Source organism: Molossus molossus, unplaced genomic scaffold, assembly GCF_014108415.1.
Source record: "Molossus molossus isolate mMolMol1 unplaced genomic scaffold, mMolMol1.p scaffold_m16_p_6, whole genome shotgun sequence".
In the NCBI taxonomy this organism is placed as follows: Eukaryota; Metazoa; Chordata; class Mammalia; order Chiroptera; family Molossidae; genus Molossus; species Molossus molossus.
Genome location: NW_023425399.1, coordinates 15,377,192 through 15,393,917, shown reverse-complemented (window position 1 = coordinate 15,393,917; position 16,726 = coordinate 15,377,192). Strand labels below are relative to the sequence as shown.

General features: G+C 42.6%; 1 protein-coding gene across 1 annotated transcript in view; it reads left to right on the top strand.

Moving 5' to 3' along the window:
• Positions 1–1,273: 1,273 nt before the first annotated feature.
• The window catches only part of TOP1 (DNA topoisomerase I), a 99,023-nt gene continuing 83,570 nt past the window's right edge, over positions 1,274–16,726 (top strand). The window contains exons 1-2 of the mRNA XM_036244204.1: positions 1,274–1,564; positions 1,859–1,883. Of these exons, the coding sequence (XP_036100097.1) occupies positions 1,532–1,564; positions 1,859–1,883 (58 nt within the window). The 5' untranslated portion in view covers positions 1,274–1,531. The remainder of the gene's footprint in view (positions 1,565–1,858; positions 1,884–16,726) is intronic.

The following is a 16,726-nucleotide window of genomic DNA, read 5'->3' as shown; positions in this document are numbered from 1 at the left end:
GGAACCGAACCCGGGTCTCTCCGGACCGCAGGTGGATGCTCTAACCGCTGAGCCAAACCGGCCAGGGCTGCTCCTATACCTTTAAATAAAGCCCCCCTTTTGTTTAATGGAGCTCTGATGGGTCATTTCAGACCAATACCACACTATTGTCTAGTATACTTAATAATACAAGCAAAAGATAATGCCTACTTGGACAGGCATGTGGACAGAGGAGAGAAGCAGATGGGATTGAAGAAATGCGATCAGCTGGACTAATGAAAAATGAGGGAGAGTAAGATGTCCAGGGTGGAGCTTTTCTAGCTGGGCGGAGGTGGAAGATAGTGAGTTATCCAAGCGTATATGTCAGGTAAGTGGTTGTAGATCACTTGTCTCTGACATAGTTTAACTTTAGTAAAATAGGCAACTTCACAGACCTAGTGTGTATATTCAGAGCAGAGTACACACTAGATGTTCTGTAAACCGCAGTTTCTGCTCCTCTCTTCCTCACAGCATGCTCCGGATCCAGGGATGGTCGGAGCCCCTCGCAGAGCCCAGTGGCACTTACCCAGAAGTCTGGTTCCCCATGGCCCCTTGCACCCCTTTTCTCAGCACAATTCCAGGCTACAATATATGCTCAATATATGTAGAGTGAATGAATGAAATCAGGCCTCTTGTAACCCAGGGCTACATGTAACCCGCTGAAAACTGGAGCTGAACCAGATCTTTGGCTGGTTGTAAAATTTTAAGAAGTGGGCATGAAATACAGAAGTTGGAAAGCATGGACAAAGGCTAGGGCGGGGGCTCCTCCCTCCAAGCGGCCTCGCGGTCTGGTTAGTGAGCGAGAAAGCGCTGGTGGAAGCTCTGGGGCCCCCGTCACCAAGGTATCCGTAGTTCCAGAGAGATGCAGAGGTGATATACCAACTCCGGCGGGGCCTGGCGCGGTCCCGCCGCCGCCTTTAAAGGCCCACCACGTGGCCGCGCAGCCGGCCCGGGTCCGGAGGCGGTGTCCAGGCTGCGCCTGCGCAGTGCCCAGCAGAAGGGACCAGGGGTTCCGAGAAAAGGCGCTGGAAGAGGAAGGGTAGGTTGCTCAGGGTGGGCGGCCGTGGGAGGAGTCGGCTCCTTATGCAAATCAAACGTCATGCGTGGTCTAGGGGCGGGGCTTTCGATGCAAAACCAGGTCCTCCTTTGGAAGCGCGAGGGGGCGGTCCCCGCAACCCTCGTTCTCTTTCCGCGAGTCTCTGACGTCGCCGACGTCTCGTTTAAAAGCGGTCGCGCAGGCGCAGTGAGCCGAAATGCGAACTTAGGCTGTTACACAACTGCTGGGGTCTGCTCTCGCCGCCTGCCCGGCAGTCTGTAAGCGTCGCCGCCGCTGTCGCCGCCTCAGCGGTTCCGGGAGTGTCAGACCCGCTGCTGCCCCCGCCACCGCTTACCCGCGCCTCCGGGAGCCTCCAGGAGCCCCTAGGAGCCCCTGTCCGCCTTCACAGGCCGGTCCCGACCGTCTGCGTCTCCTCGACGCCCCTTGCCGCCCGCCGCGCTCGCCGCTCCGGCCGAAATGAGTGGGGACCATCTGCACAACGATTCCCAGGTACAGCCCGCCTTTCCGGCCCCGCCTCGGCCCCCGCGACCCCGGCCCCGACCCCGCCGCTTTGACAGGCCGAAGCCCCCGGTCAGGGGCGGCCGGCCGAAGGAAATCTGGTCTGTAGGCCCCGGACGAGAGCCCCGAAGTTACAGTTCGGAGGGATGGGTGCTCCTTCAGGCGGTTCCCGGGGCCCCCATCCCTGGGGGGGGCGCAGGGTGGGCTAGGCCCCCGGGGCGCGCGCTCGCCGCCCGTGGGGTTCGTGTGCCTGTTGTTTAATATTCCCTCTTTTTCTCTCCCCAGATCGAAGCGGATTTCCGATTGAATGGTGAGTGTGTCCCCCACACCGACCCCAGGCCCCCCAGGCGCCCGCCGCCTACCCCGCGCCGGGCCGGAGCCGGGCAGAGGACAGACATGGCGTCCCAGAGACTAAGTCCCGGCTCCTCGCTCACCGGCCCCATTGTTCCCATCGGGCCGCCTCTGGACCCCCTTTCCGGGGATCCCAGCCCCCCCAGATCGCGGCCCTCCCAAGAGGGGGCAACGGAGACCCCGTGTCGCCTGCCGCCAGGCCTCGGGCAGCCTTTCCGGGCCCGGATTTCTCCCGGGAAAGTCGCCTTGTCGACAGTCGGGACTTAGTCTCTGCGCCATTTTCTTTTTCTCTCTCCTCTCCTTTCTGTGCCTGTGTCTCTTTCTCTCCCTCCCTCGGCTCCTTCCTTGAGCTGCCCAGAAGGAGCTTTCTGCAGAGCAAAGCCGTATAAATCACAGAGCTCACCAGCGAGGGAAGGGTGGGAGACTGAATTGTTACTGTTTTTTTCCGAAGAGAACTTTATTTTGGGGGTTATACCCTTTCTGCTGCTTGTTTGTTTCCTTTTCTGCTTCCAGAATGAAAGCTGGCCTTTGGCAACTGTTGATGTTTATTTTTATTTTGTTAAGATGTTTATGATAGGAATTATGGCTCTAAAACCAAAGCCATCCTTTGTGGAGTTCTTCGTATTTGGAGATTGTTTTTCCCAAGTTGTGCTGTTTGCAAAGGTAGTAAGTTGTACCTCCCTTCAGAAAGTTTACAAGTTCTCTATGGGCCATCCAGTGTAAATGTTGAACTCGGGCATAATTGATTAAAAAAAAAAATTAAAAGTGTTATTGACTGGAACTTTTCAGTGTGGCTGAGGTTCCTAAGGCAGTGCTTTCTTAGGAATGCAGTTTAGTGTACTTGTCAGGGGGAAGGGTTGTTGAGCATCTCATCAAGGCCCTGGTGTGTTGGCTTTCTTCTGGATTATGGGGAAGAAAAAAGATTTTATTTACTGAAACAAAGAGTGGCCAGCACCCACCCTGCTTCCTGTTCATTCTTTTTCAAAAGCCACTGCAGGAATCAAGAGCTACTTGCTTTTCCTAGATCTTTATGTTTTCAAACTCCGTTCAGCCAAAGCAAGGCATTTATTCTTCGAATATATCCACTTCACACACAGTGAAGATTCCCCCAAGAAAAGTACTCTTTGGGCTTTTCAACAATACCCGTGAAGGAGAAGGTTCCCTCTGTGGTGTGCTGGGAATTCCCACTGATTCTGTTGGTACATAATTCTGTCCAATTGAGTTTGGGTTCCGGGAACCTCTCCAATGGGAGAAGCTGATGAGTAGGTTTTCTGATGTTGTAATCAGAATCCCATCATGCTAGCCTGCTCTACTGAGAGCAGCCGTATGTTCAGATTTTGAAGTGGGGCATCCAGCAGGAGATGGTACTCTGTCAGGAGATAATCTGGTTAAGTTAAAGTGTAGCATTTCTTATGCACCTAATATGTGCGGAGCACTGCTCAATGCTAGAGCTGAACCTTCAGCCACAGTACTGCTCTTGCCCTCAATCCAGTCTATTGGGGGAGACATAATTAGTTAATTATAAGGTAGGTGCTGGGACATGTATACCCAAAATGCTTTGGGAGACTAGGGGACTTCATTTTGTCTGGGGGTGGGAATGTTTCTCAGGAGGTGACTTCTGAGCTGGGTGTTATGCAAGACTAGATAGATGCTGAGTGTCAGGGGCTGGAGTATTTCTTAACTATGTTTAGCCAACCTAGTGGGTTTTAAAAGAGTGTGATGAAGCCCCTGCAGTTCAGAAAACTGCGAAGAGTATGTATTTATTTCTTTGGGATGTGGTAGCAAAGAAAGGATGTGCCAGGTGAGGATGTAAGAAGTCCTTTCAATCTTCTTTTGACTTTCGCACTGGCCTGAGTAGGTAATATATGTAGTAATGAGACAGAATTTAGTTCCTTCTCAGAAAGTTAACCTTCATGGTTCTCACTTAAATTATACAAAGGAACTATGAATATGTGAGTGATTGTGGGCAGGTAGGTTATTGATCTTCAGTGCCATTTTTATAGCAGCTGGAGTAAACTGGCTATATTGACTTTTAGAATGTTTGTTGACTTGTAATAATAATTGCTAATATTTATGGAATACATTCTATTTGCTAGGCATGAATTTCAGCTCTTTCCATGGATCATCTAATTTAAACTTCACAAGGATCCTTATGAGTTAGGTACTATCATCTCCATTTTACAGGTGAGGAAGTTGAGGCTTAGGTTTATTCACTACCTTATCCAAGGGCAGCAAGTTGGGTACTCCAAAGCTCATAAGCTTAGCTATGCTATATATGTAATTCTGCTATGCTTCTGTTCGAAGCTGCACATCTCCACTTGTTTACAGAGCTGAAAAAGGCAAGAGGGAAGACTCTGATAGTTTGTCATTTGCTTACTTTTTAATCTAAACCTGCTCCTTCAAGAGAAAAAGCACTTTCACTGCCTCCTCATCACCCTAAGGGTCTGGCACTGGAATGATTATCTTTGTAAATAGTGTGTAGAAGAAAGATGTAGCGTTAGTAACTCTGTACTTGCTCTACTAAGAAACACACTGGTAATTAGCGACTGATTTGTGTAACTATAAAAGACAGTTTTGAAAAAATAAAAATACTTAATTATGCTCAGACATGTCATTATTGAAGTTTGTATTAAGAGTTTGCTTAAGCTTGATTTTATGTGAACCTAATTTAAAGTCATTTTACAGATTAACTGTGCAAGTTCATGTGTTAAAATGAATGTCCCTTATTTTACCTACTCTCATCCCCAAAAATCTAAAAGATTTTTGCCCTTTGGAGCTCATTCTTTATAATAGTTTAAATTGTTGGCTTTTCTTACAGAATTTAGAACCTTCTGGCCCGTACTCAACTGCTGAGAAAATCTATTATATGTGAAGTGTATTTATATTTAAAATATTGACTGTGAGCTGGGAGTTTCAGGAACAGAAACTATATTCTCTTTTACCTAAGTTGAAAGACTTCCCTCCCAAGTGTAGGTAGCACTAACTGTAGTGGGGCTGAGTCATTGTTACAGTACTGTGCAGATTGTCAAGTTGTCTGTAGAGTTGATAATGGTAACATCGGATTGGGGGGTAGTGATCCTTTTGCCCTTTCAAGGACTTGAAGTTTGTGCCTATCTTGGCGTTGTGGGATTCTTCTCTCCCCAATATGAGCTAAGTATGATGTTTGATTCCATCAGTGATTATTCTAAAAATGTTACATGGGATTGTAGTTTGACATCATCTTGTGTTGAGTCTGGTTAGCTTAATGGATTCAAATGGGATGGAGGAATGAAATATAAATTGTTTCTGATGCTAACAGATAGTTTTACTTCTGTGCTGTTGGATGTGGGTTGGGGTAGGGGATGGGAAGGCTGATGATGTGGCTGTCTGCAAAGTCCCATCACATTTAAAAAACTGCAGACTGAGGGCAACTTCAAATGAAATTTGGCACATCTTCCTACTCAGTCCAAAAACACTTAAGCACCAGGCCCCAGTGTTGTCTTTCTAGCACCATAGCCAGCCAGATTCCTTGGGACACCTTTTCAGAATTAACAAGCTGCTGCAGAATCTTGATACCAACATTTAGCTGTAAAAAAAAGCTGCCTGTCAATATGTGCTTTTTATATTACCAGCATATCAGAATTCAGAAACAAATTTTAGTTTTTGATGTTGGTAAAACAAAAACCCAGGAGTTACTAAAGGAACCCAAAAATACCTCATGGTTTGAAAGGTGAACACTAGATTAATGCTATTGTCAGCTCATACTTTTTTTTTTTTTAATCCTCACCCGAGGACATTTTTCCATTTTTTGTTCAGATAGAGTGGGAGGGAGGGGGAGAGAGAGAGAGAGACATCGACGTGAAAAGAACACATCGAGTGGTCGCCACCCACATGACCCAACCAGGGCCAGGGACAGACTGCAACCGAGGTACATGCCCTTAGTGGGAACCGAACCTGGGTCTCTCTGGACTACAGGCAGATGCTCTAACCGCTGAGCCAAACTGGCCAGGGCCATACTTTTTAGTAAGTAAAGTAAAGTAAGTAAAGTAAAATGGAAAATATGAACCGAGAGTTAGTTCCCAAATCTCATTTTAACCAATAGTAGCAAAAAAAAAAAAAAAATCGAGTCTGACTTTTTTCTTTAACATCAGCATAAAAATGGGGGATTGTGAGAGTTTGAAAAAGGCATTTGTTCATTTGTTCTGGGTCTTAGTGAATTAGTATTCATTTATACATTATACAGTGCCAGGGATTCTTAACATGTCTTAAAGCTTATATTCCAAAATTAAGCTGTTGGGTTTTTATTGTTTGTTTTGGGACTGTTGGGGGTGGGTGTTATGCAAAAATGTCTGCCTTTTGAGTGTTAATATGTTAGAGAAAGCTTTGTGCTGTATGTTAATTAGAGTACAGTTATCCTCTACTGCTAATGGTATGGGGAAATGATTTTGTTGGATGTTATTTCAAGTTAGGAGCCTTCAGATTATATTGAAATTGTTATTTCATGTTAGTTGGGTGTGAAATGGGTGTGTGTGTTACAGGTCTTTTTTTTTTTTTCTTTTGTACATGTCCCTAGTGGGAACTGAACCTGGGACTCTGGTCTGCAGGCCGACGCTCCAATCGCTGAGCCAAACCGGCCAGGGCTGTGTTACAGGTCTTAAACAATTTCTGCCATACTTTCAGTCCAAAATAAAACTGATTTTTCTCAAACCTAGTTGTTTCCCCAGAAGTGTTTTGTAAGGGATTGCATCCTTTCCATATGAAACTATGTTGAGCACCAATAAAGCTTTGGGTTCACTTGGAAAAGTGGATGCAATTATAATTATTTACATTTGAGAGAGGCTATGGAAATGATTGAAATGAATATTTGATTTGGGACCCTGAGTTAAAAACCCTCTTGAAAGGTAAAATGTAGTCAATTCATTGCATTTGGAGGTAGAAGAGAGACAGTTGAATGACTTTTCTGTGTCCTGTGGTTTAGATTATCTGACTACTCCTTAATTATTTTTTAACTATTAACTTCTCATAATAAAGGCTTTGGGCAAACAGTTGAGAATGCACTTAAAGGAAAAAGCTTGGAATGGGAGAAGTTCCTAACAGGCCCTTAAGAAGTGAATGAGGTATTGTGTTTAAAGGAAGCTTTCAATTGTGTTTAAACTTTGAGCAGTAATAGTTGAAACAGGTCTTTTCTCTCTCTTTCTATGCCCTTGCCTGGTAAATCTGAAGTTTGAGAAGCAGCTTTCCATCCCCATGGCTCCAGGCCAGTAGCTGAAGTAGGAAATCTAAAATAGAGGCAGATGGCATGGAATAATTTGCATTTTGCCAACCCCTGTCCTTCCCCCCAAAACCGGCCTATCTAGGTGTCTGCAGTGTGCTGTGTTGATTGCATAGGGCCTGGGAGTGGTCGAGGGGGATAAAGATGGAGCGGGTGTGGTAGCCCTGAATTAGGTAGGAAAAGCTTTGTAGTTTATAGTGGAGTATCTGCTAGGTATTAATTGTATGTATTTTTGGTAGTGTTATAGGAAATGATTAATAGTTTGCTGAAATGATTTAATAGCAAATAAATATTCAACATGATTTTTGTGTATGTTTAAAAAGATTCTAAATTTTTTTAATACTGGGAGAGAAGTGACTTTGCTGATTAAATCAAGTATACCTCTATGGCTTATTGGTTGTAATATCATCAGGCTAGACCACTCATTATCAAAATCTATATTAATATCTGTCATTTATGTCTCAAAATTTTAGTAAAGAAAAATTCCAGGGAAGCTAGAAAATTTAAGTTTTAAATTTCTTTTTGGTAGCTATTCATTTTTAATTTGTTGTCTTGAGTTTTTTTTTTTTTTTTTTTATCCTCACCCGAGGACACTTTTGCACTTTTTGTTCAGACAGAGTGGGAGGGAGAGAGAGGAAGAGAGAGAGAGAGAAACATCGACGTGAAAGCGACACATCGAGTGGCTGCCACCCACACGACCCAACCAGGGCCGGGGACAAACTGCAACCGAGGTACATGCCCTTAGCGGGAACCGAACCCGGGTCTCTCTGTACCGCAGGTCGACGCTCTAACCGCTGAGCCAAACCGGCCAGGGCTTGTCTTGAGTTTTTAGATCTGCTCAGTTACCTCCCTGCCATCTTTATCATATATGCTATTCTTTCTTCTTTCTTTATTTTTTCACCTGAGGATTTTTTTTCCCATTAATTTTTAGATAGAGTTGCGGGGGAAGGAGAGAGAGAGACTACTAAATGAGAGAGACACATAGACTGGTTGCCTCCCACATGACCCCGACTGGGGCAGGGATCGAACCTGCAACTGAGGCATGTGCCCTTGACCAGGAATCAAACCGGAGACTCTGCAGTCCTCAGGCTGACACTCTAAACACTGAGCCAAACCAGCCAGGGCCATATATACTATTCTTAAAAAATTTTCTGAAATGTATAGCAAATATTTTTATTGACATCTCCCTTCAGCCCTCCTGATTAGATTGGGGTAAGGTGCATTTCTACCAGGCTATCCAGTTAAGTGGAGCCTTTGAAGTTAACTAACTGCTTTTGTGGATTTAAGGAACCAAAGGACTCAGTTTATTAGCATTTCTGAGACACACCTAGATAAGCTCCAACAAAAGGTGCTAAAGCAATCAGTGATGTTGGGGACTTTACTTCTCTTGTCTTTGTTGTTGAGAACAAGTTTAATAGATTCCTGGGTATTCTGACATTTTCCTGTGTGTATTTTGAGAACAAAAACAAATTAGCCAACCCTTCGACCCATTATTCTTTGTATTTTTCTTAGCACAGCCTAGTAAAGATAGATGCTTTGGAGATTTCTTGGAGGAAATATCCTTGGCTGTTTGGAGTTTACTACAAAAAAAAAAAAAAGTTTTAAGTTGAAGGTTATTCTTACATCAGAAAACAGTAGAAATGTACTTTTGCTGCTTAGTAAAAGTCCAGATTTTAATCTTGCTACCATAGATGAATGCCCAGATACATAAAGCTTCATAGTTGGGCTGAAGACTCACCTAGCAGATGGCAGGTTTGGTGGATCAGGAGATCTCATTGGCTAAGACCCTTTACTTTATCCAACTCCTATAACCCCCTTTATTTCTTTGTAGTTAGCTGTCTGAGCTCTTGCACAGCAGCAGAAGGGGAAGTGAGAGGAAAGGAACTAATTTTGAGAGTTTAGTAAACACCACGTTTTTGTATTCATTAAATCTGAATTTAGTGGAAATAGTTTAGATGGCGCTGATTTGTGGGAGAACCAGAGACCAAGAAAGGAAACTTTTTCTTCGTTTTACACCTTCTCACCTCCCCCTTTTAGTAGTATTCTGCCTTTCAGATTCCAGAAACCTCCCTCAGGCTGTAGTTGGTAAGCTTCCAGTACAGATGTCACAGCCTGCCTTTAATTATCTGCTGGTAGAGATAGATAGCTTAGACCCCTTGCACCTGGAATGTTAGGTCTTCAAGAGATGCTTTGGTGTTATGGTGGGAACCAGATTGGTATTGAAGGGTGTATAACTGATGAAGTGGGAGGCTATGGGGAGATAGCATACTCTTGAGCAGTTGTCGTAAAATAGAAAATTGGAGTAGAGATCAGAACTAAGTCCCTGTTCTTACCGAGAAACTTGCCCTGGCCACCATACCTTACTTTGTCATGTATAAATGAGGATCGCATTTCTATTTTTCACAGACTATTGAGAATTAAGTGAGTATAGGAGAATATCTCTCTACTCACATTTTAACATTTAAACTTTGATCAGACAGCTTCTACTCTGAAATGGATCTTTTTATTTTGGTACGTGCCCCTAGCAGGAACCGAACCCGGGACTCTCTAGTCCGCAGGCCAACGCTCCAACTGCTGAGCCAAACCTGCCAAGGCTGAAATAAATCTTTATTTATTTATTTATTTTTAAATATTTTTTTAATTGATTTTAGAGAGAGAGAGATACTGATTAGCTGCCTCCTGCATGCCCCCCACTGGGGACCAGGTCAACAACCTGGGCATGTGCCCTGACCAGGAATCGAATTGGTGACCTCTTAGTGCATGGGTCGATGTTCAACCACTGAGCCACACCAGCTGGGCTGGATCTTTATTTTGAATGGTAGGTTGGAAGTAGTGATGTTGGTGACTCCTTCCTTCACTGACATTCCCTGTTAATGTTTTCCGTCTTTGACATTTACATAGTGAACAGTAGCGTGTAATGAGAGTTGAGTCTTCACCTAGCTGAACTTCATAGCCTACACTGATCTTTTCCAACTGTCAAGCAATCACTGTAAAATAAGAGGTGGTGTATCTATATCCAGATTCGGGCTAAGTAGGAGCCAAATGTATATATCTGGTTCCTACTTTCCTAAGAACAAATCTAAGGCAAGGTGTTCATTGCTAAAAGAACTTCTTCCAGCTATAGAGAAGATGGGCTTAGAAAAGAAAGAAGCATTATTGGTGTGGCTAATTTCTCACCCTTCAGTAGAACTATAGATTTTCTATAAAAGATACCCAGAGCCTTTACTTTTTAGATACATTTAATAAATGAAATGCCAAATTCATTATTTGTGATTTTTTTTAAACCACAAAACAGTATATTTTGTGTCAGCATGTTTTTTTCAAAGGCCACTGTTTTACTTCTCCCCTAACATTTTTAAATGAGAAGACTGAAAGCACCAGAATTACCTTACCTTTTCATTTATCCAGATGGTTGCTTAAAGTGACCAACTCAGCTTCCTGTGAAATAGTAATTCTTGGGAACAAGAACCCCTTAAATAATAAAGCTGAGGTAGGTATGAGACTTCAAGTAGTAAATTCCATGTTAACAGTTGTGCATAGTCTAAGCATTTGGCAGATTCCATGAAAAAATTCATCTAGTGAGCAGAAATTTCAGTAATGGCTCATAAGTCTAATGCTGATTATTGAATTGTCTTGAATGTGTTATTTTGGAAGTGCTACTTAGAGAAAATAAACCAAAAGTCTCTTAGTGGTATGTTCACTAATGTACATTAGATTAAGCCAAATGGATCTTAGTAGAGATCCTATACCTTTGATCACAAGGTTTATCAGAGAAGCAACACAGTAGGAGCAGACTTCAAAATTAATATTCAATCAGAGGTAGGCCAGAGAAATTAATTTTGTATGATAGAAACTATGGAATAGAGTATAATTTTAATTTAATTTAATTTTATTATTTTTAACCCTCACCTGAGGATATGCTTTCACTGATTTTAGAGAGAGAGGAAGGGAGAGAAATGTCAATTGGTTGCCTCCTATATGAACTGCAGTCAAACCTGTAGCCCAGGTATGTGCCCTGACTGGAAATTGAACCTGTAGCCTTTTGGTGTATAGGATGACACTCCAAACCAATGGAGCCATCTGGCCAGGGCTAGGGTCTAATTTTAAAGAGTCCTCATGTTCAGCTGGTGTTGCTCAATGGATTGAGCATCGTCCCATGAACTGAGAGGTCCCCTTCCATTCCTGGTAAGGGCACATGCCCAGGTTGCTGGCTTGATCCCCAGTAGGGGGCTTGCAGGAGGCAGCCGATCGATGTTTCTTGCATCAGTGTTTCTCTCTCCCTCCCTTCCTCTCTCTTTAAAAAATCAGTAAAAATGTGTTTTTTAAAAACAGAGTCTTCGAAGAAAGTCTTCAAAGGATAAACATCTTAGGAACCTATGGTTCTTGAAGTATATGGGGAAAAACTCCTGGAACGTGAATATTTGTTAATACTGCATGGCTCTATTGCCCTCAGTTTGTGAGTGTCCAAAATAGGACTGGATTTAAAAGTCTTCAAAACTTTGGCCTCTCTTTTATATCTTTTTTCTCTGATTCAGAATGTGAATAGTTTTCTGGGGGTGGTGTTGGGGGTGCCTGTTTCCCCCTTGCCCTAAATCAGACAACCATAATATAGTGGAAAGGACAGAGACTCTGAGTCGAGGGGAAGTTAATCTTCGAGCTTCAGTTCTTTATGAACTAGGTCTAATACTTAAGCTCACAATATTGAGGGTTAAAGAGCATGTGAGGAAAGGTAAAGCTTAGAATAAAATTTTTAGTTCTTTGCCAACCCTTAAAAAACCCAAATGCCATCCTGGCCGCTTTGGCTCAGTGGTTGGAGCGTCGGCTTGCGGACCAGAGAGTCCCGGGTTCCGTTCCTGCTAAGGGCACGTACCTTGGTTGTGGTTTGTCCCCAGCCCCGGTTGGGGTCGGTTGGGGTCGTGTGGGTGGCAACCACTCTATGTATCTCTCTCACATCAATGTTTCTCTCTCTTCCCCCTTCTCTCCCTTCCACCCCGTCTGAAGATAAATGCAGAAAATGTCCTTGGGTAAGGATTAAAAAAACCAAAAACAACCCAGATGCCTCGTTCAGAGATTGTTCTATTAGTCTTTTTTTTTTTTTAAAGTCCTTACCAGAAGATACTTTTTTCCATTTATCTTCAGATGGGGGGGCGGGGGGGGGAGCGAGAGAGAGCAAGAAACATCAATGTGAGAGACATATATCATTGCCTCCTGCATGACCCCAACCAGGGCCGGGGACCGAACTGCAAATATAGTCGGCCCTCGTTTATCGCGGTTACTCAGTTCCAGACTCGACTGCGATAAATGAATTTCCGCGAAGTAGGATTCTTTATTTATATACAGTCGTCCCTCGCCACTTCATGCTTCGACTTTCGCAGCTTCACTCTATCGCAGTTTTTTTGAATATACTATACTGTATTTTAAAAAACGACTGTAGGTACATGCCACTGACCGGAATCAAACCCAAAACTTATTGGTCTGAGGGCTGATGTACTAACTGCTGAGCCAAACTAGCCAGGGCCTTTTGTTGTTGTTGTTGTTGTTGTTAATCCTTACCCAAGGTTGTTTTTCCATTGATTTTTAGATAGAGTGGAAGGGAGGAAGGGAGGGAGGGAGGGAGAGAAAGCAGAGAGAAGGAGAGAGAGAACCATTGATATGTGAGAGAGACACTTCGATGGGTTGCCTCCTGCACAGGGATCAAACTTGCAACCCAGGTACGTGCCCTTGACTGGGAATCGAACCCGAGACCCTTTGATCTGGGGGGTGATGCTCTAACCTGTGGGCCAAAGCGACCAGGGCTGCTTCATTAGTCTTTTGTACAAAGGGAACTTCTTTAATTTCTTGAAATTTGGGTATTGTGAGGTTTTACTCAAGGGGGAGGCTCACTAGGGAGCCTTGAATATGATACTGTTGCTGTGAATTTGAGACAGGCTGGCTAGGATGGTGCAGTCTTGCCTTGACTTTGTGGCCATGTGCAAACCACTTTTTACTTATAAGTTATATTACAGTTTAAGAATCTTTGGCAGTGAATAACTTTCCCCCCTTTGAATTTTGGATGTGCAATATTTATAGCTTACTTAAGAAGCTAAGAATTTCATGTTTCATTGCAAATGGAAAATATAAGTTGCCATATTCATTAATTCAAATATTCAGAAAGTGAATACCAGTGACAACTAGACAGGTAAACAAGGAAACCCATATGGCTCTCAGAACAAACACTGTGTAGTTAGTCTGTTGTAGGTCTGTACAGTCACTTTCTCCATTGAGATTTCCATATTTTTCACTGGGCCTTAGTAGAAAGGCTTTTGTCATACCAGGGTGAATGGGGATGGAAGGTACTTTCTGGCAGTTAATGCTTCACTATAAGTGAAAGTGTGTGATGTCTCCATTTAGCCGCAGTACTAGGAAATGGTTTTTGGTTTTTTCCTTAAAAAATTACAACCCTTGGTTCTTAGTTTCCAAAATGTTCAAACTCAAAACTGTTCTAGAAAATGTTTTGTTGTTGTTGTTTAAGGATGCCTATAAATTCAAATCTTTTTACCTGTAATAGAATAAAGTTCTATAAATTTATTTCTCAGTATCTTTTTTTTTTTTTATTTATCAGACCCCCGTATTGAATGGATTCTAGAATAGTAGTTTTCAGGTTCCCTGAACAGGTGGATTTATGAGAGTGACTAGAAATGTAATAAAGAGTGAAATCACCATCTTGGTAAATTGGGGGAACTAAAATTTTAGAGATTAGATTCTACTGAAACTCCTGGGAAACTAATTTTATGAAATAGTTTGAATATATTACTGTTGTTATTCCTTCCTAAACATGCATTGTTTTGATCTGGACAATACACTAAAGCTGTTAAACTCAGGGGGAGCATCATAGTACATAGTGGTGTTATTTATAGTGATTTGAATGCTGGAAAAGTGATTGAAACTAAGACTTACTATGCTTTATTCTTATAGTGTGTTTGCCCAGGAATGGATGCAATGTCAGTAGTTCTTGCTATTTAACTTAAGTAAAGAAACAAGGGCCTCTTGAGGAATTGATCATACCTCAGGTTCTGTTTCTCAATTTTTTATGGTTCCGGTTAACCTGAAAGGAACCAAAAAAGAAGAGGATGAACACAAATTGACTAGTCTTTGTGACTGCCGCCTGTTACACTTCCAAGCGAGAAGGTCTCCAAGGCCAGATATGCCAACTCGGCAAAGTCTCCCATGGAGCTCCTGTAGCAGTGCGGAAGTCCTGGGAAGATGGGGTAGGCTCAGTGGAGGTTTGTTCAGCTGGTGATAGTTTGATGATAGTTATTGCTTTTTGCCCCTTAAAAATCAAATCACCTTCGTACCTTGAAGGCAGTGTGATATATATAGGCACTTCAGCAGAACTTTATAATCCTTTATAGATGTTAGCACCAACCATTCAGAATGTTGGGAAAGTTGTCTGTTCGTAGGCATATGCTTGTTTTCTCTGAGGGGAAATGGATTCTAGTTGGACAAACAAGAAGTTAAAATATTTCTTATAGTCCTGAAAATACTAGATATAGATCTCCTTTAGGACTGGAGTTCACCTCTAGAATTTGGGTGTCACATAGTGTTGAGCTCAGTTTTTAGGGAAATAGTTTTATTTTTATTTGCTTGTTTGTTTATTTTATTTTCACTCGAGGACATTTTTGCATTTATCTTCAGAGAGAGAGGGGGGAAGATAGAGAGAAACATCGACGTGAGAGAGACACATCGAGCGGTTGCCACCCCCCACACGACCCCAACCCAGGCCAGGGACAAACTGCAACCTAGGCACGTGCCCTTAGCGGGAACAGAACCCGGGTCTCTCTGGACTGCAGGCCGACTCTCTAACCACTGAGCCAAACAGGCCATGGTGGGAAATAGTTTTAAAGTTATAATACAATATGGTGAAATATGTCCATAAGTGACTGAAAACGTAGTAAAAGTGTTTGCATAAGTAAGTAGAAAAATATCAAGCAGAATCCATACTGATTACACATATGTAAACATGCATGCCAGTAGGTGTGTTGTACAGAAGTGAAGATACTTGGCTAAGAACTTTTATAGAAAATATTTTGTTTTGTTTTTACAAAGACCTTCTCCAGCCACCTTATTTCCTGGAAATAAAGTTGTGTGCATTCTCCCACAACTCTACGATCCTGTTCTTTTCTGTTTAAGTATTCCTTTTTACTCTGGAGTGCGTGCCTCTTGGTTTAAATAAGTAGCCCTGGCCGGTTTGGCTCAGCAGTTAGAGCGTCAGCCTGTGGTCCAGAGAGACCCGGGTGCGGTTCCTGCCGGGTGGCAACCACTCAGTGTGTCCCTTTCACATTGATGTTTCTCTCTCTCTCTCCTTCCCACTCTATCTGAACAAAAAATGGAAAAATGACCTTGGGTGAGGATAAGAAAAATAAAAATAAATAAATAAATAAATAAATAAGTATACAGTCGTTCCTCACCACTTTGCGCTTCGACTTTCGCAGCTTCACTCTATCGCGGTTTTTTCAAATATATTCATTAAAAAATTGATCGAGCCAGTGAAAATGATACAGTGCACTCCTGTATTACAATTAAAATTAAAATTACTGTACGTATGGACTGTAGGCCTATGTATTTGAGCACCCCAGGAATCCTTCAACACCAGGTGCAACTGCCAGAGTCTGGAACAGATTAACCACGATAAATGAGGGATGACTGTACCCAGGACTTCTCCAATTTTACTACCTATTTTTAGGAAGGCAGTAAGTATTGTAAGCTCCTTGAGGGTTAGAAACATCTCAGAGCCTGTTTTAGTTTGAGTGCATAGTTATAGATACTATGTTTCCTTTCCAGTGATGTCTGTCTGCAGTCACCACTTAACACCAAGCCAGAAGTGACCACTTCTCTCTGGCTTTCACTGAGCCTTGTACTGTTCCAATTTTTCATTCTAGTCTGGAGATGTTAACATGTTTGCTTACTTTACTAGGAAGTAGGCAAGGGTACTACCTATCTCATCCTCTATGGTCAATACAGATGCTTCCAACAAATGTGGTGGAATGGGAACCCTTCTCTCCTAGCTCACCAGCTGATTAAAGATCAAGTGAGAAACATTGAGAGCTTCCACTAAATTTTCATTGTTCTCCAGCTAACATGTATAAGAATCACCTGGAGTGTGTAGTAAAAATACATATTCCTAGTCATATGCCTCCAAGTTGATTCTGTAGTGAAGTGTATTGAGAAACCTGCATTTTAAATATATCTTTAACAATCTCTCAAACAATTCTGATTAATATAGATAATCATATATCACCATTGGAGAAACTGATTTATCTGGATTTTATTGTCATAAATGGCCAAGATGGTGTGTTTTGCCTCAGTTGATTAAGGTACTCCATTGATGGAGCTATTAAGCTTATCAGATTTTTTTTAAAAGATCAGAAAAGTGTTTTCCAAAATGTTGATTAAAGCTTGATACTTATCCCACTCTGAATAAATATTTTCTACCTTTCAGTGAGCATTTACCTAAACAGCAAGAGATAGTTAACTGCCTTTTTCAGCTCTTTCACTATGTGTCTTGTCAGAAT